Raw genomic sequence first — 26139 nt, 5'->3', positions numbered from 1 at the left:
GCAACGCCGGCGAGCTTGTCGAAACAGGTTTGCTCGAAAGAAAAGGGGCAATACAAAAGTAAACAGAATTTTCAACACGTTTCTTCACTGTACACCCAGCTTCTCCGAGACAGTCACCCAAGTATTTTTATGCATGTCGTAAACCGCGAGGGTTTAAACTTAGCGTTTATGTTTCATTCTGACTTCCCCCCGACCCCCAGCCCCGGTAATTTTAACAGTCCAGGAGGAATGCCAACTCCCGTAACTCGAAACAGATCTTTTCAAGACTCCGGTGGGTTCACGAGAAGGAGCCTGGAATAAACTTTTGGCAACGATTTTTAGTGTCGTATTAGTTTCATGAATCGCACAACGGAAAATATCTCCTTGCCTCGGCACTGGAGGCGTGTCCAGAAAGTGGGCAAGAGGCTGCCGGTCATTGCAACCTGTCCGTCATGCTTCAACAAGTCGGTTATCGTGCCGACATTTTCTCCGACATTTTCTCCTGGTGTTGCTCTCCAACCCAGCCCACCACATTGCCGCCCACTTTTTTTATTTTAATCTACCAAGCGCATAAGCAACTGAAACCAGATTGAGAGCGCATGATCCGCGGGAGATGAGCATCTGACCAGGTGTTTCCCGTTGGTGACCTAGAGATATGTAGATAAGCACTTGTCTGGCTGCAGGGCAGGGAATGGGATGTAATCTGTGTCCTCTGCTCTTTGCCCAGTGGGACAGCAGTTGATTTTGCCGGCACGAAACTAGACCATGTCTTGCGACCAGCTGTTGAGTTGGAGCGACGAGGAGACTAGTCCTTGATGACTCGGGAATAGTCCCACCAGGGGGAGGTTGAGGTCATGTAGGAGGTTGGAGCGCGTGACTAACTTCCTCTGGCGACCAGAGGACAAACTGTGGTTTTGCATGACTGGTTGAACCTTCAGTGAGAGATAGATAACGACTGTCATGACTTGTAAAGTCGTAACCATCAGTGCCACGACAACGGCCAATGACTGAAGGAGGATCGCCGAGGTGTTTGTCCAAAAATGGCGACGTCACTTCCCCTTTTGCTCTCATCTTCTCATCCAGATATTTTGACAACCTTCTTCACAGCTACAGTCTTACCGGCCTCCCTCCTCCTCCTCCTCCTCTCTTCCTCGATTTTGAGCAAAAGTTGATGGAGGGTCTTTTCAGGGCACATTCCGACACGCGCGGCTGTTTACGTCGTCGTCTGCTACGTCACTTCCGTCCGAGACCTTTGACATTATCGTGACTGTGGCGGGCTTATCTTGGCGTTTTGCTAAGATGGATGATAATATAATATTTCTTGTTGACGACGGACGCGTGCTAATTGACTTAAAGTGTTTTGACTGAGCTCTGCCGAACTATTCTGTCGTCTGCTCATACTTATACCGAGCAATCAGTTTGGTGAATAGCCCTCGAACATTCTAACCTGCATCTGGCTGACATCATCACATTATCTCATTGCCGTATGTCCCTCTGTTTTCTGTAAACATTTGCCAGTCTCGATGACGTGTTCGTCCATACATTTCCGACCAAGAAGCCCCGGATGAAAGCCTTTCAGAAGCTCCTTCCGAGTCAGCGAACAAATGTAGGCGAGGGACATCCTGTGTTGGTGGCGAAAGGAGGAGGGACGGAAGGTCTCCCGCAGTTTAAGGAATGTTGCTTACTAGCCAGCTGAATGTTTACAGTCGCAAGATGTTTACACTTTTTTTAGGGGTGAGGGGGTTGTTTATTTCCATGTTTTGTTTCTCGTAAACACCCGATAGTGGTGGGTGTTACGACAGCAACAAGCGCCGCCATCTTGACAAGAGTTGGATGAAACTCTTCCTCCTCACCCGTTGATGTCAGAGGAGGGGTTAAGCCTAGGAAGTGTTAATCGTCTTGGGAATAAACTCGAGTATAGTGGCTTGTCTCTCTCTCCCTCCCAACCCCTCTTCCTCAGATTAGTGAATCAAGGTTAATAACCTGCTGAGGAAGATATCCCGACAGCTTTGCTCTTGGTTTTCAAATACAGTGATGATCATAATTATTTTTTTTTCCTGGTCAGATGTCTGTCGAGTTCGTTGACCACCATCTCCGTGGGAACCAACTGTAAATTGTGCTCAATTCTGTCCTGTAATGAGAACAAACTGTATGCACACTGAGCAACTACTTACTTTTACCTTTCTGTTTGTATGTGTGTGATATTGTGAGATTAGCGAGGACTTCACACGATAAACATTTTCCTCTTTCCTCATCACAGTGCTGATGAAGATTGCGCCCTCTCATCCATCATAAACATTTTCCTCTTCACTCTCTGTGTGTTTCAAAAATCGTGATTGTGACAATCTCGTCTTCTGCTTAACAAAAATGAGGAAAGGACTTTTGTTTTTCATTTGACACGATCGCTCAATCCTTGCACCTTGCATTACACCTGTGCTGAAGTTTTATACGATTCGCTGTGACTTCCACTCCTTCTCTCCCCACAGTCCATACGATGTCGGTTCGACTCCCATCACAGCTCAGACTGAAGACTCGTGGGTGGAGAGAGAGGATATGAGCAGGAATGGAGGGAGATGTCAAGTTTCAAAAAAAAACCAAACTCCTTGGATGCGGAAGGACGAAAACGAATGGGAGGGTAGGGGTCAGATTTGAGAAAAAAGGTTTTAAATGACACGAATCATAACCTGAATGCCACACTCGAGGACTGAGAGGACGGGGAGTCACAAAGGTTTGATATGTTTATGGGAGGAAGCTCTCAGATCTGTACCTACGCCGACATGCACGTGCGCTCGAACTAAAACCCTCATCACCCGCTAACCTTTCACCTCTCCCCTTCACCACGTACACACACACGCACCGCCACCATTGACCGCTCACAATGATCCCCCGGTTACTTCCGCCTGAGGGTTTTCCTCGCTTGATTTTCCTCCTCGAAACCTCGGCAACTTTTTGAAGCCGAAACCAGTATAAATACCTGCCCCGTGCCCGTCATGCACATCCTGGTGCCGTGAGCACTCCAGTGGAAGTCGTTTACACTGTCGTCGCTCTCGTCGTCATACTGTGTGGACGTCGGTTCGTTGGCAAGTCGTGGCGTCTGATTCTGTGTGGTGGTTCTTCTTGGATATGTGAGGGGGTGTATATCACGTGGTTATAACCTTTAACCCTGGAGTAGCAAAGAAAACGAAGTCGATGGTCAAACATCGTCGTCATGCAACAGGTGCATGAAGGACTCACAGAGCGACAGTAGCTGGCGGGAAGAGGTAGGATATCAGAGGACGACAGTTGTGTTTTACCTATTGTCTTACCTGTACTGTGGTACAGACTGGGGGGGGTCGAGTGTTAGTCGCATGTCCCCTCGCTTCGTGTGTGTGTGTGTGAGAGAGAGAGACGACGGTGCGATCTTCATTGTGCCAGTGTTTGTCAACAATATTTTAAAATATTTTCAGTACTTTTCTTCCTGCTTTGCTAAATATTTTAGTTCAATACAGATCTATTTGTATGTGTTTGTGCGCGTGAATATCTGTTTGGTATGTGAATAGATATGTAAATCTGCATGAGAGAGAGAGAGATCAATGCGACTCACACGGCCACAGGACGGATGGCGCCTGCTTATTATGTACAACTGTGTGGGTGTGTAAAGGTTGGCTGGGGGAGGATTATATCCTTGTATATGTTACCACGTCGTGAAACCGATAGCACATGCATGTGGTGCATGGAAATGTGTATAATGTGAGATAACAATGATAAAAATTGAATTTATGGAGCGTGTGCGGACGCGAACTCAATGCTTCGTGCTCACAAAGAATCCGACAGTCAACAGCTCGGCACAGAAACACAAGCACCTGCAATGGACGACACAAACAATGTGAAGAGTGAACAGGAGAATTCAGTTCATTGTGAAAGATATTTCTTGACGAGGCAGTAGTTGAGGCCGGACTTGAAAGTTCGAAGAGGAAGGACAGAGAAATTCCTCTGTGGGTCCAGAGAAAGACGAGGAGCGTCCTCCAAAGTTGTCACGTGACAGCGAGGAGGGTCGTAAGGTGGTCAGCTTGTCGTCTACGGACGACAGTACCAACAGCAGTAGTCTGGGTTCTTTGAGGAGGATTCAGTAGAGGATGAAGGAGATCGACGAGTTGGGAGAGTTGCAGTAATCCACCCGGAACAACAGAGCCCCGAGACACCAAAGAAGCTGAAGCAGTCCAGAGACCAAAAGTAACACGAAGACGTTGGACAAGGATGTGGTGGTTCATTGTGTCAAACACAGTCCACAGACCTGAGATCCACAGTAATGAGATGCGGTTCATGTTGTAAGGCAACCGTAAATCATTCACTACTAGCAAAGCCGTTTCGCTCGACTGAGTACTACCACCGGCTGACTGAAATGTCTCAGGTAGGTATGGGTTGGAGCAATGGTTCAGGAGATGAACCAGCACAACCTTTTGGGTACTTTCGAGCTGGACGCAGGGCAATAGTTTTGGAGGTTATTAGAGTCGAAGCTGGATTTCATTAGACGTGTGATGTGACAAGAGCATGCTGAACACCCAGGGTACAGCACCAGTCGACAAGGAGGGGTTGATTATGTAGAGACAGGTGTGCATCTGTACCTGGAATTACCTGAGGCAGAAGGGAGCAGTAGGTGGACTTGTATCTATCGATGGACCTGAAAGAGAAATAGTGTTTGCTGGCAGGTGTTCAATCTGGACGTGCAAGCGTGCGCCCTCGGAATAATTCTTTGCGAGCTACCCTCTGTTGGAAGGTTTCCGGTGCACCCAGGCACGGCTGCACACCCACCTACCCCCTTAATGTCCCCCGCCATGAAAATGCCAAGCGCCAAGTGTGAGCATCAGACATAAACATCCTCAGCGAACTCGCAGTGTGAACAATAATCGCGATCCACAATGCTGTGAACTTCCGCTGCGCCAGTGCATCCAGTTCACACACACGCACGCACGCACGCACGCACATTTATTTACACACAGCATTGACACGCACGCATGCGCGTAGAGCAGGGGACCGAGAAGGTAAAGATCGTGTGTGGGTAGTGTGTGAATTTTCTTTGACTTTGTTTTTAATTGTTGATGGTAATATCTTAGTATTGTTGTTGTTGTTGTGGGTTGCAGCAGGGTCAGACGAGTCACTCGGAGATGATGTCCGGCCAACACAACTGGTACGCATGCTCGCACGCGCGGCCCACCTACTGCAACGTCTGCCGAGATGCACTTTCAGGTGTCACATCACACGGACTGTCGTGCGAAGGTAACACTTCTCCTCTCCTTTTTCCCCGCCGCTACCACCACCAGCATCTCCGACGATGGCTGGCATTGCAGTCTTATTAATAAATCGCCGGAGGCCGCTTATTAGTTTTGGGTGTTTTTTTTTTTTAAACGAGGGATGAAGTCTGCTCGTGCACGAGCCCAGTGCCATACTTTTGCAGGCGCTCGCAGGTATCGATCTAATCGGGTGGCGGTGGGATACACGGGTAGGCTGGAGGGGAATGAAGGAGATATACTGGGGCAAGCGTGAGAAAATAAACACGCGCTGGCCTTGGGTTGGGTGTAGAGATAGTGTTAGGTCAACCATTGCATACCGGGGAGGATGGCTGCAACTCATTAGTAAATGGGTTTGATTAGCTCGTATGCGCACATTACGTTCTTGGCTCTTGTCCATTACTATTTATCTGCTTATCGATCTTGTTTGATTGTCAACAAAGAATAATAATTTTAAAAAAAAAACAATATATAAAATAGCTCTCTAATGGAATGCGAACCGACTACCTCAAAACTCTTGTTTCTAAGACTCGGTGGTTGGCGAGTGCGCTGCATCTTGCGGGTCAGCATGACACTGTTGCGTCACAGGTTGCGCAGAGAGGAGTCACGCGCCGCCGGCTAGATGCACGTGCACGCCTGTGCTCTGGATGTGCGCCACGCGCTCGACCTGTCTGCGCACGCGCGTTCTCTCTTCCCCCGCTGCCAGGCATCTAAAAGGAGAAAATAGGGCATCCAAAGATAACACCCTGCATCGAGATTTATGGCACTCGCGACTACAAAGAGCGCGAGAAGACAGGCTGGCCTCACATCCTTATCGCTTCGTCTCTTATCGGAGGGACTGGGAGGAGCGGGAGGAAGGGAAGGAACTGGAGGAGGGCAGGAAGGAATGAACATAGACGAAGAACAATTTTTTTTTTTTTTACTTTCTTTCATGCTCATTTCCCAGGTGCGATGAGATCTTTGTCAAGCATCGGTGGGTTCCCGAGGGTTTGTGAGGTCGTGTCTGAAGTTATAAATAGGTTTTGTGGTGAGGAGACGTAGTGCTACGTTTCTTGTGAAAAAAAAAAGTTTCATGAGGTGAGGGGCAAGGCCACACATCACGACTGGAGCGATTCTCTGCTCAGACTTTCTTGGGGTCATGTAAAGTGGTTTATCTGATGACCAGTGAACGCTAGTCATCCCTGTTGGAGTTACGGCATCATGAAAACTGGTTTATCTGATGACCAGCAAACACTCCAAGTCTCTCTGCTGCTGTTTTTTTTTTCTAATTTCAGTGTAGTTTAAATCGGTTTATCTGATCAACACACACACACACGTGGCAATAACTCAGACTTATGTAAACTTGCTTAATTTTGAGTAACTTGTTCAGTTGATGACCAGCCCCGTCTGTTGGAGTTGCTGTTGGTGTTCTCTGGACAGACCAGTGGAAATGATCCTTGGTCACTTTCTGTTTCTTCCGTGCGGATCCAAGACCAGGGAGCGTGAAATAACAGGGAAGCCGGTGTTTGAAAAGTTCCATTTTTAACCCTTTTGTTGACATCTCCTCGACTATTGTCAGAAGCTAGAAACTGTCACGAACGACGGGAAATGGAAAGAAAACAGTGTGTGCATGGCAGAAGCTCATTGTGTGTGGGTGGTGGTGGTGGTCTAGGTGTGTTTGTGTGTGTGTAGGTGTGTGTGGGATGGGTGGGTAGAAGATCTAGGGGTGTGTATGTGTGTGGATCAGTGATTCAGGTTACGGTCTGCTTATTCAAATTCTTCTCGGAAAAAAAGACGCTTTGTGTTAACTGAAAACGATATTAGAGTAAACAGAGGCTTGCCATTGATACCTCCGCTTGTGTAACATGTTTATTGGTGTGCCGAACTGGCTGGGTGTGGGGGACGGTTCAGTTCAGTTGGGATGTCTTCTGGTGGTTGGTGATGTGATGCTGGAAATGAGAGAGAGAGATGAAATATCTCCCTGTATCATTGCGTCTGTATTTTTCTTTGGCGTCACTGCTGTCAGGGCTCGTCTCACACAGTGAGGACCAAGGAATTCATCATCCCGAATTACAAGAGAAGTGTTGTTTTAGAGAGCTTTCCCTTTCGCACGTGCGCAAGTTCATGCTCTTGCATGTTGAGGCCTTCGTTGACGTGTCTGACAGGGTCGATAACCTCACTTTTTTTTTTTTTTTTTTTTTTTTGTCTACCTTGCCTACCAGTGACGTTCGATGAATCGCAGGTTGATGATTGGTCCCCCAGTGCTGACGTCAGAGACGACTGTTGCAGATTTTTTGAGTGAGAGCGATTCACCGCGACTTTGTCTTCCGGTTCTGCGTGTCCTCGTTTCTCTGAAAAGGAAAGACAAAGAAATTAGATGAGTGTTCAGATAGACTCTCTGACTCTGGTTACTTCCTCATTTCTAAGAACTCCCCACTTCAACCTACAATTTTTATTTTTAATCTCCATCCCCATCCTGAGAGAGAGAGAAGGGGAAAGGTTAACTGGAGACACGCACGCGCCTTCGCGACCTCGTCGCATTAACTGCGCGCGCAAATCTGAGTGTAAAAGGTCGATAACGCCCGATAAGCGGGCCCAGCGCCGCCCGCCCACGCAAAGTCCAATGGAGACAAAGCGGGGGAAATGTTGCAGGGTCCCGGTTAAAAAAGTCAAAGGTCTGTGTCGAGCGTGAGAAGTGCTCATTCTTCACACGGGGCCTGTCTGGCATCCGGCTCGCGTTGTCTGACGAGTGTGGGAGGGTTGTCAAAGAACCAGGACGGAGGATTTGGGATGGGGGTAGACTGTCCATCATTTTCAGAGTTGCTATGGTTTCTGGACGAGTCTTTGTGTTGCTGTGGCATGGGGCATGTTTAGGGAGACACCTCTAGTATGTGTCCTTGTGTATGTACGGGGTTCCTTGAGGCGCGTGTCCCTGTGGTTTGTCGGGTATGTGTCTTTTGTGGTAGATGTAGGTATTGGTGTGGTTGAGCATCTTGTCCTCGTGCTGCGTGATGTTCCTGCCATGGAGAGTTGGTTCATGCCACTCCTCGTGTTCATCATGGAATTTTCTAGAGAATATTTTCCAGGAAAGCCACTCTCCTGAAAAGTCTTTAGTTTCAAGACGATACCCGAAGAGAGATTAAAGTACAATAAACAACAAAAATGAAAAAAAAAAACAGAATGCAAAGTAAATATTCTGATGATCGAACGACCGACCAAATGAACGGACTAATTTGGATGCTGCACACGTAAAAACAAGGGCAGAAGATTGGGTATGGGGTGGATAGTAGATTCCCAGTAAGATTTTTTTCACACTGACTTGTACGCATGCGCGAACTGCCGCACGTGGTTACCAAGCTGACAACCTTTGACCTCACCTTGCGAAGGAAACGCTAGCTCGCGTATAGGTATAAAAGTAAGAAATGCCGAGATGATGTGCTTCAAGACTGATGGTAAAATTAAAGGAGAAAGTTTGGATTTGTTCCGATGAATGTTGCAACAGTTAGCACTGAGAAAGAACGAGTTAAAGACAACGAAAGTGAACAAAGATGTCGAGCAGAAGACTACACCATTCCATGGCTCCTGTAAGATATATATATGCTCAACAGCCAAAAACGAAATGATAATAATACTGGATGTGCATCAAAGACTTTATTCTCAAAATAGACAAAAAATATAGAATATATTTTCAGGTAGAATTCCTTTTATAAATTACTAGACATGGCTTGGTAACCACTTATGGCAGTTGGGCATGCGTACAACAAGTCAGTGCAAAACTTTGCGCGAAAAAAATAATCGCCTCCCGCTGAGGTCGGATCCTTTATTTTCCCACGTTCGGGATCCGTGCTGTTGACTGGCGTATTGCACTGGTCGGTGCATTTTCTAATGATCTTTAGACAGGTGACATACTCACACAGGCCATACCTTGTTCATTGTGTCTCAACTGGTTTTTTTTTTTTTTTTATAATGCTTAAAGCATTTTTATTCTACTCGCCGGGATAGGAGGGGTGAGAAACCGAGTACCACTGAAGGCAAAAAGTACACCATCATCGACCTCAACTTTTTTCCTTCTAGACACTGAATATTTATCTGATTTTTACACCTGATCGTCCTACAAAACATTGGAAAGTTTTTTTTTTAAATATTATTTTCAACAGCTTTGCTGTGATAAACGGAACTAGCATCCTAAATCGCGCGCATCATAATGTATTACTAGGGATGGAGGATTTTTCAGAAAGGGGACAGAGAAGCTGAGAGATAAATTGGTTGTAGCATCGGACCTTTCTTGATGTGACTCATGTTAGAATTTGTCATTAGAGAACATTTTATACACCCCTGGTCATATTTTACACAAATGTAGGGAGGCAGGCAAGTATAGGAGGTGCAACATCACGAGGCCATGAGTAGAATACAGCACAAGGTGTGTCCTCCGGAGTCAGAAGGAAAGATGACAATATCCTCTTTCACTTTCTCATGTGATAAAAGCAGGACGAGTTTGACAGTCGTTGAAACTGAGTTACTCATATCATTAGTGGAATTCAAGATGACTTGTAAATACCCAACCTATTGCACCATGCACTATTTACCAGCTTGCTTTGTCAGTCGTGTGTCGTGACCTTGCGCACCACGAAAGGCGAGCACAAGTTCGTTTGGGGTCGAGGGTGGAGGTAAAAGGGTACCACCTACCCAGGTGGAGTAGTGGGGGGAGAGAAGTAATAGCTCTCTCCGCCACCCCTACCACCACTAAGACAGGAGCCGTATTGTTGAGAAAGCAATTGCTGGTGATGGTGGTGTGGTTCGCGTGGGGAATAATCTGTGCCCGCTATTGAGAAAATTTCCCCCTTTGACATTTGAGACTATAGATTCCCCTAGCTGCACTGGTCCCACTCTTCAATTGGCCCACTAACACTGTGGTGGCTTCTCCATAGATCGATGTGCCTGAGCTAGATACTGGGGGGGATGTGTGGAAGGGTGGGGGAATCTTTTAGGAGGAGGTAGGTGATGGTTCTTTATCCAGCACCCAACAGTTGCCAGTTATGTGCTTGTCTTTCTTTGTTTAATTTGTTGCACTTGTAAATAATTGTCGCGGCCCTATGCTCCTCGAAGAGCAACAAGGAATAAACTAAACTATAAACAATTGTTGTTCATGCTGTTGCCCATAATCGCCATTGATTGTGCATGCTGCTCGGCCTCTCACACCTATAAGTTGCAGTAGGTACAATCAACAGCATAAATAAGACAGTAAAGGGGTGGCTGTGGCGCTCTGGGTAATCCTGTTTATCTCCATGCCTGATCTTGCTGCATTTTTATGCTTGAGACCTAAAAATACAGGCCTGGGTGTTTTGTTTTGGTGATCTGCTTAGGAGATCTGTTAAAGCTTTTAAAACCTCCTTTACTCACTTGATTTAAGGAGTTGCTCTCCCCTTGGCCTGACCGAAAAAAAAATCTATGAAGGTTTTAAATTGCCTGTTAAGAAAATTCTGTAGCTTTTTCCCACTTAATTTTCACAGTGTTTTGTATTTATTTAAAATCCTCTGTGTGTGCACGCATGCATGTGTTTGTGTATATTCTTGTATGTCTTTAGGAAGTGGATAACTAAGGCCAAGAGGCATTCTGTTTCGATATTCATATGACATACATAATGTCCCTATGGCACTAGCTTTACTTTGTATAATCTTGTTTCAGTATGCAAATTCAAGGCCCACAAGCGGTGTGCGGTGCGGGCACCCACCAACTGCAAGTGGACTGCACTTGCCTCCATTGGCAAGGATATCATCGAAGATGAAGATGGAGTAAGAGCTGCTGATGATCATTTTCTAAATGCAAAGAGCAAAAGAAGTTGTTAAAGCTTCATAATTTACTCTGGAATTGTTGTAAAGTTATGCATTATTTATAAAGTAGCTTACAGTTTCTTTATTCTTTCACCCTCAAGAGGTAATTAAGAAATAAGTAATTGCTGTAAAAGTTGCTTTACTTAGATTACAAATATAGCATAAAGTATTTCTCATATACAAGAACAGAAATAAATACAGGGACACAAAGTGATACCTGTAGCATCACATAATAGACAGTGATACAACTGTAAAATTACAGGGAAAATGGGAAAATGGACTCAGAAACAAAAGGAAAGCACTATGAAGTATTTCCAGAGTTCAGGCCCTTCATTCTTGACGTTAGAAAAAGGATCTCCAATTACAGCGATATGGGTCAAGCACTTTCTCCCTTTCTGACATGTACACACTTTCTCACACACATACTTTCTTTTTCTTACACACTCTCTCTGTCTCTCACACATGCAAATGGAACAATACAACAAAGCAAGGAATGTAATGACACACTGAACACAGCTTTGAGAAGTATAGCAGGTCATGAACTGTCTGTGAACAGATCTCTATGCCTCATCAGTGGATGGAAGGCAACCTCCCTGTCAGTGCCAAGTGTGTTGTCTGTGATAAAACCTGTGGTAGTGTCCTACGGTTGCAGGACTACCGATGCTTATGGTGCCGAGCCCTGGTCAGTATTTCAAGTTTGTTTTTAGCATTCAGAGGCTCTTTTCCCACAGTTATTTAGGGTTTTCCCACTTTTTAATGATGTGCTTGTGTGTGTGTTGGGGTGTGTTTGCCTAATACTATTTTCACAGTTTGATGATTTGCTGTTCACATGGTTCTTCAGATAATTCATGATTCTTATATTCCATTCTTTTTTTCATTCAGTATGGTTTTTCTATTTAAAGTCATTTTCATTTATTTTTAGCAACATTAGTTGTCACCTATATGGAGTTAATATTTTCAATATATTTCTAAGAGTATTCATTCTTTGGTTATTCAGTTATTAAGATTGTTTTAGTAGCCATATGCATTTAGCAAGAGAGGGAGAGAGAGTGACATATGTTCACAAAATGCCTGTGGTAAGACTTATAAGAAGTCTAAAGACTAACGAGCAAGTGTGTTACGACCATCTCATGATAAAACCTTCTTTATTACCTAGATCCACACTGGGTGCCGAGACCAATATCCTCGGAAGTGTCCTCTGGGTCAGTGTCGTCTGTCCATTCTTCCACCCACAGCAATCAGCAGCATTGACTCGGATGGCTACTGGGAGGGAATGCGGCCTCCAGGCACCTCCCCTTTACTAGTCTATGTTAATACCAAGAGTGGTGACAATCAGGTGGGTAGCTTTTAGAGACACATAACTCCCACTTTATCATCCAGGCTCATGAAATGGTTGAAGGAATTAGATTTCAGTAGGCAGATCATTCAAAATAGATCATTCAAAATGCATAGATATTGGCATTCTTAGACGAAGATTTTGCATTTTGGCAGACAGGGTCCTTAAAGATTGACAAAGAATTTGAATATTCAGGATGTGGTTTTAGCTTTTCATGACACCTGAGTATGTAAAAAACAGTAAATTCAGTATCTTTGCATCTCTGTAAATTTCTTGAGTGACTTGCTGGGACAAGGAACAAGGAAAACAAAAACTGCACTCTAAATAATTAGAGTCCTAAATGTTTGCAGTCATTGCCTTAAGCAAATGGAGGGTTTTTTTTTTCAAAACTAAGTAAACACGCCCTCCTTCCTGGCTTTTCTTAGAGTGCCTCTATGACTGGGGTGAAGGGTCCAAATCTTTGTATTTTTCATTTGCAGGGCGTCAAGTTTTTACGAAGGTTCAAACAGTTAATGAACCCAGCGCAGGTATTTGATCTCATGAATGGTGGACCCTACCCAGGGTAAGTGCTAACAGTTAATTTATCCGTAGTGCTGCCAGTGGCACTCAGTGTTTATTGAGTGCTCACTGCACATTAAGAAGTTCTAATGCATAAGATTGTTTGGTAAAAGTTTATACAGAGGGTACTATAAATATTCTGAAGATGGCAGGATCACAAGAACTGACACATTTTTGTATGCTGCAAGATTTCTGTCAACTCTTAACATTGTTCTGCATTCATGCATAGCTCCATCACTTTTTTTTTTTTTAAACCTCAGGCTTAAGCTTTTCCAAAGATTCGACTCATTCCGAATATTGATTTGTGGTGGTGATGGCAGCATTGGGTGGGTGCTGACAGAAATTGATAAGCTGGATTTGCATCGACAGGTGAGTTGATTATCATCCATGTGTCTTATATTTATCACTGTGATTGTGTGCATGAGTGAGATTTCCAACCATAGTCTATTAGACATCTTTAGGAAAAGCATGAGCACTGTGACAAGATATTTCTTAAAGAACCTTAATCAGATTTAAGACTTCTGAAAAAAAGAAGAGAAAGTTGAATGTGTCTAGCATGTTTATAAAATGTGCTGCTGTCTTATGTTTTATTTTATATTTGTCATAAATGCTTAAAATAGGGTTAGTTATGAACTGAGCTAAACATCAGATGGAAATCAGAAAGTGCTGCTGATAACAGTTGCTTTAGAGACAGTTGCTGTTCATTTTGGGTTTTTCCTCTCTTTCTTTATTTTTAGTTTAAAGTGGTTTGCTTTTGGAATGTTAAAAAACAGTTTCTTGATAGGTTGCAGTTCTTTTGTGTATTAAGTGTCAAGTAGGGGTGCTACCATTTGGCACGGGCAATGACTTGGCAAGAGTCCTGGGCTGGGGTGCAGCCTTTGATGATGACACCCAGCTTCCAGCTGTCCTTGAAAAACTGGAACATGCACAGATAAAAATGCTAGACAGGTGGGGCCATCACTCTTCGCTTTGCTACTATCACTTTTCTTGAACATTTCCACATTTTACTGTCATTTTGCCTTATTTTTGCAGACTGTTGACAGCAGAACATCTCTTTTATAAACATTAATAGTATTATGCTTCCTGTTAGGAGGCAGGAAACTTGCAGAAAAGACATTGCCACCAGTCAGACCCAGAACCAACCAGTCCTCAGATTTAGTATTGCTTCTGGAGTCTAATAATAATAAGTCAAGGGTTTGTTGAGGATTGGTGAATAGACTTTGGAGTTGCTGAGCTTGGCCAGATGCCAGGAGCTGAGTATTGTGGGCATACATGCAATACTGCAAGCCAAAGTGGTGATCCCAATAAATGCTCATGGTTGACTGTTCTTACCTAAAATTCCAGGCTCAAATTACATTCAGGGTTAATGTCAGGGAAGTTAAAGTCAAAGAACAAGTGTCATGGTATATATGTCAGATCACTGATGCATGACTACAAGTGCATGATGCCTTGCCTTAATCCTTGTGTCAGGCTGCATTTAAATTCATTGGTAACTACTCACCCATGACATTCACTCCTAATTTCAGTCACAGGCATTTTGCTCCTTATGATATTCATTTTTGTATCTCACTGGTTGGTTGTCTGAACAGGTGGAGTATATGGACCTATGAGGGTAACATGCCACCACCTAGAAAACTTTCTCAACAGGTGAGTCACTACATGAGATAAAAAACCCATTATTTTGACTTCTCATCATGTCTGCTAGTTCTGCAGTCATCAAGCAATTCAGGTTTAAATGTCTGATATATTTTGGGGGAGAGGTTTTTTTTTTAAGAAAGCTTATTTTGTGAAAGAAAGGGAGTGACTGTCACTTGAAGCACTTAGTAGAAGCATTATTAATCTTGCTTACTTTACACCTTTGATTTGTCAGATGGACCCCATTTCTCAGTACGAGGACTCTGTAGCAGATCACCTGTCCAAAATTCTACACTGTGAGGACCACCAAGTGATAATTTCATCTGCAAAGTTAGTTTCTTTATCTTTTCAATATGTGCTTAGAACTGCCCTGTTCTTATATGGCTTTAGTTATTCTTAGGGTCTTTCCAAAGTTAAATGGTCTTAAAAATGTTATGTTCTACCTGGTCATTACAAACCAAGAAGGCCATCATTTGGTGTGACAAAAATCATTCCTAAATTTAAGTTAAAATAAAAACTAGAAGAGCAAGAATTTCTGTCTGTGAAATCTTATAAAAGTCCCTGAAAATTAAGCAGTCACTTGTAAATCGGTCATTTGTAAATAGTTTTGGTAGTCAAAAGGGAGATAAAGTGCATGTGCAGCTGATTTAGCTTTTCATTCTAGATAACCCTTCACATTCTTAGGAACAAAATAATATCTGGCATGGAATGTCCAGTGTCTTTGCCCACATATATGCCATATACTCTCATCCCACTTTTGATTTTTGTGTTGAGGGATAGGCAATGTTGTATTCCATAATTTTGTATTTGATGCTGCAGAGTGCTGTGTGAAACTGTAAAGACCTTTGTGGAGAAGGTTGCTAAGGCCCATGAGAACGACCCAGAGAAGGAGTCCAAGAACATTGCCGAGAAGGTTAGCTTTAGATTTTCATGGGATGCTGTGTATTTTTTTTTTTCTTTTCCTTTTTTTTTTAAAAAAGGCTGGTAACAGACAAGTTTTCCTTTGCGCACTAATTAAAAATGTGGGCATTGAAACTTGTCAACTGTGTAAGAATCCTATTAACATACTACATTGTAACTTGAAGCGGTCAGTAAATATTCACTAGATCAAAATGCCAAGTCTAGTTGAGCTTGTTATCCGCAATGAGTTGTATCTTTTGCCCTTTTTGTAATTGTACGGTGTGGCATTTCAAAACTTGCTCTGTTCATTCTCAGTTAATTCACCTGCATTCATATTGTTTTCAGTGTGCTGTTTTGAACCAGAAGCTGGAAAGCCTTTTAAAAACACTTAATGAGGAGTCACAGGCTTCTGCTCAGACTGAGGTAGCTTTCAACTTTCCATTTGATCTTTGTTAAGAACCTTTCTGTACATAAGGTACATGCATTTTTCTTGTATGCAGTTTGTGCATTTTTTTTTTTGTTTTGTGATACTGCATGGGGGCTTTACCTGCATTTCCTGGCCTAAGGTGAACTACACCCTTTTCCTCTCAGCTAGCAGGATGTTGTATTCTGCATTTTGTTGCATTTACCTCTGACAGAATTTCAGCATGCATTTCAGTCAAACTGGTGAACATTTTTTTCATAGATTGTAAATTCTGGTTTTGCTTCATTCTGGTTTGGTGCTCAACCAGATTTCAGCCACCTGCAGTGAAGTAAACAGCTCCTCCTTGCCATAAAGAATGAGCCACAGTTTACTCCTATCAACCCTTTTTTTCTTGCTGGCACTTTCTTATTTCTTTTGTTGTTCACATCATCAGGAGTTGGTGGAAGCTGAGACAGCAGCAGAAGATGCCCAGCCACTAGTTGATCAAGATGTCGTGCCTGGTGTACTGGCAGTTCCTGCAAAACCTAAACAAGTGAGTGTCTCTTCAGCAGAGAGCCTACACTTACCTTTCCATCTTAAATGGTTTGATAATGCTTTACAAATTCACCGTAAAATATCCTAGCTGCGGTTTGCCAAGTTGCAGTTCATCTGTTTGTGCACTTGTTTGCTTACTTGATGAGCAAGAATAATTTAACCCTAGCCACATTTAAATGGCCAATGCAAATTTTATAGAATATGTGTGCATGATGATCTATTAAAATAGATGAAGGCAAAGTGTTAGTGCATAGAGTGTGCATTTTAACACAGATAGTGATTTTACAAAATCTTATTCACACAGGAAATGCACTTAATAAATTTTAATATTATTTTAGAGCTATCCTTGTTTTTGGGGTTACCGTTATTCTGGGGAAGAGTTCTGATAAGCATTACTTCTTGATTAAGAAGCAGCACTGTTGATTATTTTGCACGTCAGGAGCACATATGCTGCACATTATGCTTTTTAAGACTCCTTTGAACATGCATGGTTTTGGCTGTAGCATGCCTGCATGCATACAGGTGGTGTGTATGTGTGTGTGTTCAAAGAAAGCACACCTGCTGAACTCCAGCTCAATGCCCTGTCACACTCAGGTGTTCAAGGCAAGAGAATCTCTCATGTCACGTGCAAACAGCCTGAAGAAGGCCGTTCGACAGATCATCGAGCACACAGAAAAAGGTGAGAACAAGAGGTTTGTGGGGTGGGGGAGGAGTTGTGGGGTTTATTGTCCTGTATTTGTCTTCATGTGTCCATCTCCAAGTTTATTTCTGGAATTGAAGAGGGGAGGGAATTGGTAGGTACATTTGTACTTTGATTCCATTTCATTCTTCTTATCTGGGAGTGGGATGTTTAGGAGACTGTATCATGTGAAGTATCCAGGAATATCAATGCCTAATTAATGTAGAAATAATAATTCAACACAAAGGCCGCATTGAAAGTTTTTATTTTTATCTTTCCACAATGGTCAAACAAATAGCACAATATTGATGTTCAAAAAGACTGCTACATGCATCATCAGAGGTCATCCAACACATCCCTTGCTTCAGGCCATGAAAGGTCACAGAATTTTTTCAAGCATGCTTAATGAAACCTGATATTGATCCCAGCACATTTTACTGTTGGTTTGAAGCTGTGGATGAGCAGAATGCACAGACACTGGAGCTGGAGATGATGCGGGACAATCGACACATAGAGGGATCATCCTTAAGAGAGGCTTCCAGGTCAGCACCCAGCTTTGCTGCACTCGCTGTAGAGTCTGAGGTGCAACCGGAAAAACCAGTTCCGCTCCTGCAGCCTCCAGGTACTTAGTGTGTGGCATGTCTGTGTGTGTGTGTGCATGCGAGACAGAGAGAGAGAGAGAAGTTTAACATGCACATAAATGAACTTGTCATATGCATATTCATGCACTCTTCTACATTTGTACATGAAAATGCATATGGTATACATCTGCATCCGTTTATCATAATCACCGTAAACAGATTACTTACTTACCTACTTTGTCCTCCATACCTAAGGTGGTACATGAGGCATCCACTAGAGACCTCCATTTTTTTCTGTTGGCAGCAAGTTTAGCCATGCTTTTCCAGGATAATTTCTGGTCCTTTAGTTCTCTGTAATGAGATTAAACATTGCACAATGAAGCCCTCCACTGTACTTGTCTGCATTTGCATGTATGCGCTGTCTGTCTAGGCCTTGACAGAAAATAGAATATCATTGGAGGAAGAAGACAAGTTTATAAAGACCAAGGCAGAATATTTACATTTAAGATAAGATTACACACTATGTATCTCAGAGGGCAATTAGAGCTGTCGATGCGGTTTAGGACTTATGTAATGTGCACTCTGCTCTTGTGACAGGGTCACGATCACCTGTAGGTCCAGGGTCACGGCGCATCAGCAGCATGAGTACATTCAACAGATCAGCAAGCGTTGACTCCAAACTTCATGCAAAGGCTGTCGACTCTATTACTGCAGCTACCTCTCCTATCCCTAAGATCAAGCTACCTTTTGCTGATTCACCAGTGCTGCCAGGTAAGTGGGGGCACTGATTGTGATTACATGTAGGTAACATTCACTGACAGCTTGCATGAATGATTACAGAACAGAAAACTGTTTACAATAAACCAAATAACACCTCTTATTCACAGGCAAGGATTTACTTTTTCCAGATGAGTTAAAATTATGTATAAACGAGCTTCCTTCTCCCTTTCTCCCTGTTTGTCTCTGTTTGTTTGAACAAATGTCCTGGTGTCTTGGTCTGAGCAGTGTCATTTCAATAACCTCTGCAAATAAACTGAAATAAGCTTCCTCTAGGGTGGGCATCTCTCTTTCCCGGACGGTCAGGAATCTGGATATTGTCGTCAGTGCATCATTTTCTTATGAATTGTATATTTACTGCAGTCTGCAGGTTCATCTTTTCTAAGTTTGATTACTGTAGCGCCCTACTCACTGGTCTTCCTGCCTTCAGAAAGGCTCAGAATGATGCTGCTGATATTGCCATCCATATGGGCTACTCCTTTTCTTCATGGGTTTCACTGGCTGCCAGTCCAAACTCACAATGATTCCAAGATTGCCACACTGTGGTACCATTGTTTTCATGACCTTGCCCCAGTATACCTCTGTTGACACCTTTTCATCCCAGTTGATTCTCTTTGGTCTTTGTTGCCTCTTCTCTGTGGCATGCATCAAATAACAATCATTCCTTCTTCTTCTCTGGCCCAACTGTTGGGAATTCTCTGCCCCTTTCTTTTCAGATCGTATGTTTGATCAAAGCATTCAAATCTGGCCTCAAAGCTGACTTTTGTGATCAAGTGAACTCCTTCATTCGCTCCTCCGTTTCTTGTCTTCATCCATCCACTTTTTTGTTTGTCGTCCGATTTGCTGCCTTGTTTGTTTGTGTGTTGCTGTTCAGTGTGTCAAGCACATTGCATTGAGTTCACCTCCGCAAGGGCAATGTGCTGTACAAACTCATTATTTTTGTTAGTTTATGGATGTCGCATCAGATCCGTGTGTAAACCTGAGCTGTGTGTGTATACCTATTCACATACTAAGCGTACATGTCTGTCTAATGTATCCACTGGTTGAAGAAATGTGAGGATGTCTTGACTGATGTGCATACCTGGTTGCAGGTATTAGCAGCAGCATTGCCAAGACTCTAGCAGGTGGCAGCTTCATCAGCAAGGTATTGCTGGCCAATGCCGATGCTTTGTGTGCTGCAGCCTCTCCACTTCTTGAGCAAGACATTCCACTGTAAGCTATCTGGGTTTTTTTTTTCCAGTTTTTCTAGGTTGGAAATGGTGTGGGTGATGTGCATGTTTGATATTATCATTACTCATGTAATGGTCAGTTCAGTTATTTACTTTGCCTCTGAGTGTGTGTGCCCACACCTACATACATGCTGGCAATATATTCATGCATGTACATTTATTTCTGTGCAGAGAGCTTTACCAAGAAAAGTGCGTGATGAACAACTATTTCGGCATTGGGCTGGATGCAAAAGTTACTCTCGAGTTTCAAAACAAACGTGAAGAGCATCCAGAAAAGTGCAGGCAAGTTATTTTTTCACACCTCATTGTGATGAATCTTTACTATCTCTTCTCAGATTCTTTATATCTACCTTGATTTTTTTTTTTTTTTTTTTTTTGAAGTTGCATTCTGCTCCTTTCTAAAATTTTGTCAGCTTTTGAACTTTTTTTCAGTTATTGGTCTGCTATAATTTGTGTGTGAAACTGAATTGTAGGAAGAAGGCTTTTGAGTCCTGTGTGTCACAGTGTAAGATCTATAATGTGATGTCACATTTGTAATGTTTTCTTGGCTCTTCTGTTAATGGGTCACTTCTGTCTTTCCCTAGTCCCTCAGTTTCTACATTTTCCTTTTGTTTTCTTCCTTTTTCTTTACCTATTTTTTGTTTTCTCTCTCTCTCATTGTTCTGTCTTGCTTATGATTGCATACTGAAAAATCCTTGTGAACATTTATGATCGGCCATTTTCACATCTTTGAACAGAAGTCGGACGAAAAATCTGATGTGGTATGGAGTGCTTGGTGGCAAAGAAATGATCAACCAGACATTTAAAAACCTGGATCAGCGCGTCTTACTTGAATGTGATGGGCAGCGCATTCCATTACCTAGTCTACGAGGCATTGTCATCTTGAACATTCCTAGGTTCGTTAGAGGGTTCCCCCATCCGTCAGTAAGCATTTGTTAGAGTTTGAAAATTTATAATAATATAAATGAAACAGGTAGAAGTTTCAAATTCAAATCTTTTCATCATACAACAAAATTCTGTAATTTTCAGTGGCTCTTATGTACTGTCACATTCACTTTTTCACCTGTGTTTTATTCATGTCTCTTTGCACAGCTATGGCGGTGGTGCCAACTTCTGGGGAGGCTCCAAACAGGATGAGGTTAGTGATTGTTTTACATTATTATTGACCACAGAGTACAGCGACCAGCTTGTGTTGTTCTACATTTTTTTCATGATGAACCACATTCGTTACATCAAGATGTTTGACTTTAATCAAGCCATGCTACCTCACACTTTTTGACCACAATCCTACACTTTATTGAGGTAGCAGGAGTCAGGTTAGGGTCACTGCAACTTGTGAGCTAGAATCATGCTTGCTTTGGTAAAACAGGCAGTAAGTTCCATTTTAAGGAGAAATTCAGATGTAAAAGCTGCCCCACATTTTCACTTTCTGGTTGTACATGACTGTAGTGTAAATGATTTGCCAACCATATTTATATGTTCAGCTTTATGCATCCAGTGAAGAAGAACTTTCATCTACTGTGCTGAGGATCTGATGGGTTTGTTGTTTTGTGTCTCTGCAGAATTTTGTACCTCCAAGTTTCGATGACCGCATTTTGGAGGTAGTGGCCGTGTTTGGAGGCATGCAAATTGCCGTGTCACGACTTATCGACCTCCAGCATCATCGCATTGCACAGGTAGGGGCATCTGCTGTTTTGGAAGTTCTCTATCTAACTGTAGTAATGTATCTCTTTCTGGGTTTTTTTTTCCCCCCATTCTGTCTTTCCTTCTTTCTTATGGGATGAAACTGTTGTTCATATTGACTTTTGAGTAGTAGTTTACCATCTCCTGAGAAGTAAAAATTTTAAAAACATCAACTGTCATCAGAAGAATACATGAGAAAGTGGTGGGGGTGTTTTTTTGGTTTGTTTTTTAAACAAACTAGCGAGCACAATAATAGATTCGTTGAAGCTGCCTGTACAATGTTGACAGGTTAAGATTATAGTTGAAACTGCCTGTACAGTGTCGACAGGTTAAGATTACTATCTTGGGCGATGAGAGCGTACCTGTGCAAGTGGATGGGGAAGCCTGGATGCAGCCACCTGGTTACATACGCATCATGCACAAGAACCGTGCTCAGATGTTGGCACGAGATAGAGTGAGTGGATTCCTTTGTGTACACTTATATCTTCCTTAGACGTTAGAAGTTATGTTTGAATGGCATAAGTCATGAAGTTTATAAGCTGAGCATCTTGTCCTAGGTTTTTGTTTGTAAGGCTTTAAAAAAGAAAACCTTTGGAACAATCATTATAAGACCTGCATTGTCTTGCAGACGTTTGAAAATGTGCTGAAGTCATGGTCAGAGAAACAGAAATTGGAGCGGTCTGTCAGTCCTCAACCCTCAGCTTTGTCAGAGGATGAGGCTCATGTTGTTCTGAACTTTGTGGAAACTGCAGCAATGCTGATTCGATGGTTGGTATTCCTCTCTAAGTTGCCATCTTCTATTTTTGATAAGTATAAATTTATGACTGAGGGAAAAAAAAATGCTTGATCATTTGTTGTCTGCAGAGGATACAATCATGCTTGTGCATACTTGTACTAACGTCTTCAGCGAGAGAATGTTGATATGATTGAATTGTTAATAATATGACTTAAGTGGTGTCTGTTGTCTTTTTCAGTGTCAAAGTTGCATCAAAAAACAACACTACTGTGGAGCAGGAATTGGCACCTTTGGCCCAGCGAGCTTCTGAGTGTCTAGACCGCTTGTATCCCTCGGGAAGACTTTCAGAGGTTAGGGTTATCTTCTTTTGTATGAGTACAGTTCAAAAATTAATAAAAAATGAATTTGAAACACGAATCATATATGATCATATAATTTCAAAATATCAGTTTGGTTGTTTGGGTTTTTTTTTTTTTTTTTTGGTCATATGGTCATCAAAGACATTTAAAATTGTGGTTTATCTAAGAATTCTTCGCAGAAAATAGTTTTTCTATCTGGTGTGAAGGACATGTTTTAAGTGTGAACCAGCTAAGGGTATATAACCTATATTTACTACTGTCATATTTTGTGATGGCAACATTATTGACAAAAATTCAAGCATAAATGAGATGAAGAATAAACCAGTGGAAATTATAAGCACACTTTATTTGCATCGTAATCTACCTGTATTTCAAATGGCAAGGAAACGGCTGCAGAAGATGGAAGTGAAGAAACTTGATCATTTGAGTTCTTTCAGCACTTAAGAAATCAGATTTTTTTTTTAAATAAGCAAGTATAAAAAATTTATAACAAAAGCCTAAGTAAATAACAAGTCTGAAGAATAGTAAGCTACATCATTCTCCAAGAGGCTGTTATTTTATTTTGATAAACAAAAATCTTTCACTCATTATTCACATGTTTGTGTGTTTGTGTGTCTGTCTGTTGCTTTTCAATCATGGCATCCTGTCTTCTGGATGGCTGCTGACATCAGCTTGACTCCTCCGATAGTGACACCTACCAGGTGTGGTGGGCATAGACTGTAAAGATCAATCTGATGTCTTGAAGCAACAGCTTCTGAATGTTGTGTGCAGAAATATGCAATGTAACCTATGTTCCACTTTTCGTTCCTTGTGATTTTAACCTCTGCCACCACCACCTGCCCACCTTCCCACCTTCATTGGATTCCAGAGCAGTCCTTCTGGCATTATTTTGTGTTTTTTGTTGAAAAATTGCTGCGTGACAGCCTTACAACTTGCTGTAATATTTAAGGGTTTGTCTTGCAAATGTTGCATTTGTGTATGCATGCTTCTTTTGTGTGCTTGTGTTAGTGAGAAGGGATGTCTTGATTGAGTTTCACTTATATAAAGGTTAATCATTTTTGATATGTTAAATGTGGTAAAGGTGTAAAGTGAATGAAAACCTTAAATCTTACTATTTTTTTTGGGGGGGGGAGTTTAAGAAAACCCAGCTGAAGTCAAGTACTTTTGCAGTTGCCTTTTAGAAACAGGTATCAGCATGCAGCTGTGTGTGTGTGTTTATTAGGTTAGAGACTGGTATCAGCATGCAGCAGTCAGTGTGCATTAGGCTGTTGTCAATTCATACATGACATTCAGCACATGTTTATAAGTATCATTCTAACCTCCCATGTTAATCTTCCTTCATAATTAATCTTGTCCTTTGTTGGAAAGCATTTATAAGTTGTGAAGATTGTTGCATTTCTATAAACTGAGGAATGGCATTTTTGTTGTTGTTGCTGCTAGATTTTTTTTAAAAAGTTGTCTTGGCCAATTGCCACCTTTCTCTCTTTCGTTCTCTCTCCTAAGTGAGCTACAGTTTGTTCCTACGCCTGTCAGACTGTGTATCTGCTTGTCTGTTGCTTTAACTTGAAATAGTTGCTCAGCACAGCTACTCACATGTCAGCCATGCTGGTTTCACTTGTATGTTACAAGTGTTGTGTAAAGTGCAAATGTTATCAATGCCAGCAGTCTAGCAGAGGTATGCACACATGCGCCCATATGTTACAAACCTGTGTTACAGAGAAGTGCTAGGCAAGCTTCTGTTCTGATTGTGGGAAGATTTCTTGGATAAACAGTTTAATTGCCTGTCAAAGATAACCGAGTATTTAATGGCAGAAAAGCAAGATTTCAAAATGTTTCTTTAATCATAGACTCTAAAGTGCAGCACATTTCAAAAATACTTTGTAAATGATTGAAGACAAAATTGCTTGCAACATAAATGTTCATAAAACAATGTAGATGCAGGCACGAGATATCACCACCATCTTTCTGACTTATGAAATGTTTGTAATATGCAAAACTAATGTGTTTTCCTGGTCTGTCAACAGCCGACACTACGAAATCAAGTCACAGACCTTGTTCACAGTATGAGGTTGCTGCATCAGCATGCAGGGGCTTTTCTCTCAGAAAAAGCAAGTTTGTTGGTAGGTAGACAAAATGAATGCACAAGCATGTGTGTGTGTGTACATGCATACACACAAGAGTGTGTATGATGAAACTGCTGGGAGAAGGGATGACAGTGACAGTGTGTGTCTGTGATGATGTGAAAAAGAATGTAATGGCCATGCATAGCTAACATCTAAATTTTTTTATTTTAGTCTATTTTAAAGACATTTAATTTGGGATATCTTGTAATTTTCATATCCCTTGCAAAAATTTTGTTATTATTAATATATGTTTCTTTGTTTTTTAATTCAATATTTGTTGTTTACAATTTATGAGAAGGGAAGGGACCATGAGGGCTTCAATTTGTATATTTACAAATTAATTGCTGCATAGACTTAATGGGAGCAAAGGAAGGAACTGTTAGTCTTGGCTACTTTTTCACTGTTGGAGAGTGTAGTAGTGAGATTTGTTAGTTGTATATAATGTTCGTGATGTGGGTCTGTTATGTTCATCACCTTCTTTCCTTCCAACAGCATCTTTGGCCTGACCTGGAGGAAAAGCTGACAACAGCATTGGCATCTCTAGAACCAGAACTACGCAAGGCAGCAGACATAGCTGGTCTTCCATGTATCCCTCTCTCGCTCGAGGAGGTATGCTGGCTTGCCTGTGCATTAAAAAAGAGCGTGACACCGGCACTTTTTCTGTATTTGCATGCGAGTATATGTCTTCTTTGTGAACATGCATATGTGTCTGTGGGCCTAGTGATGGCTAAAAGCTTATATTTAGAGAAGGGAACAGAATTTTCATTCATGTTTTGGGATTAGCATCCTGCAAGAACCAGCCACGCTGAAGAACAAATTTAACAAACTTTTGAACATTGCTAAGCAGATATTGATGTGAAATAATCAGTATTGCTTTAGGTCATATTAAAACTGTAAATATGCTTCTCTTAAAAGTGATTGAAAGTCATGCCAGCTGAATATACAAAATTTGAAAACTACACCAGTCCTTTTTCTTTCTTCCTTCAGTCGCACATAAGTGAACTTCAAAAGCAAAGCAAACCTGCTGGGAGGAGCAAGCCAGGTATTACACGCTTAAAGGGTAAAGGTAAGAAGACTCTATGTGTGTGACGTCTTTTCAGTAGGGATTTGGTGCAGAATTTGGGTTAGTGTTAAGGTAAAGTAATGGTAGTAATGATGGGATTGTTCTGGGTTGGAGTTAGTTTAAGAGGTTGGAGTGTATTCTAACCATAATTGGGGATCTTCAAAATTTGTGTCAGGGACTTTAAGTAATATTTTAAAGGAATTTTGTGTAATGTGTGTGTCAGCACAATGTAGTTGTGTGGAACTTCACAATATTTATTGGCTTTTCTTCAGCATTTGAGATTCGCAGCTGGACTGTGGAGGAAGTTGGGGCTTGGCTGGAAAGTTTGTCATTAGGAGAGTACCGCAACAACTTCATCTCACATGAAATACGGGGTGCAGAACTTATGAATCTTGAAAGGCGAGATCTGAAGGTGGGAAATTACTGCAATATAGACTTTTTAAAAAGAGAGGTTACCAATGATTGT

At 42.0% G+C, this 26139-nt stretch overlaps 1 protein-coding gene across 15 annotated transcripts in view; it reads left to right on the top strand.

Annotated features, from left to right (window-relative positions):
• The window catches only part of LOC112555152 (diacylglycerol kinase delta-like), a 95121-nt gene that overhangs the window by 60472 nt on the left and 8510 nt on the right, over positions 1-26139 (top strand). For 12 of the 15 annotated variants that reach the window (XM_025223397.1, XM_025223398.1, XM_025223399.1 and 9 more), the window contains 28 exons: positions 5100-5235; positions 10911-11017; positions 11613-11738; positions 12213-12392; positions 12872-12954; positions 13211-13319; positions 13759-13898; positions 14540-14597; positions 14821-14915; positions 15405-15498; positions 15831-15908; positions 16343-16441; positions 16993-17122; positions 17574-17744; positions 18301-18474; positions 19572-19692; positions 19881-19991; positions 20447-20605; positions 20802-20847; positions 21272-21385; positions 21712-21846; positions 22021-22160; positions 22367-22478; positions 23159-23188; positions 24512-24607; positions 25103-25219; positions 25598-25676; positions 25946-26085. In XM_025223397.1, the coding sequence (XP_025079182.1) occupies positions 5100-5235; positions 10911-11017; positions 11613-11738; positions 12213-12392; positions 12872-12954; positions 13211-13319; positions 13759-13898; positions 14540-14597; positions 14821-14915; positions 15405-15498; positions 15831-15908; positions 16343-16441; positions 16993-17122; positions 17574-17744; positions 18301-18474; positions 19572-19692; positions 19881-19991; positions 20447-20605; positions 20802-20847; positions 21272-21385; positions 21712-21846; positions 22021-22160; positions 22367-22478; positions 23159-23188; positions 24512-24607; positions 25103-25219; positions 25598-25676; positions 25946-26085 (3180 nt within the window). Of the gene's footprint in view, positions 1-3060; positions 3240-5099; positions 5236-10910; positions 11018-11612; positions 11739-12212; positions 12393-12871; positions 12955-13210; positions 13320-13758; positions 13899-14539; positions 14598-14820; positions 14916-15404; positions 15499-15830; positions 15909-16342; positions 16442-16992; positions 17123-17573; positions 17745-18300; positions 18475-19571; positions 19693-19880; positions 19992-20446; positions 20606-20801; positions 20848-21271; positions 21386-21711; positions 21847-22020; positions 22161-22366; positions 22479-23158; positions 23189-24511; positions 24608-25102; positions 25220-25597; positions 25677-25945; positions 26086-26139 lie in introns of those variants that run through there. The other 3 variants (XM_025223407.1, XM_025223394.1, XM_025223393.1) reach the window with 3 other exon arrangements.

Source organism: Pomacea canaliculata, linkage group LG14, assembly GCF_003073045.1.
Source record: "Pomacea canaliculata isolate SZHN2017 linkage group LG14, ASM307304v1, whole genome shotgun sequence".
Lineage (NCBI taxonomy): Eukaryota > Metazoa > Mollusca > Gastropoda > Architaenioglossa > Ampullariidae > Pomacea > Pomacea canaliculata.
Note: the sequence above shows the minus strand (reverse complement) of the source record. Positions and strands in the feature narration are given on the sequence as shown.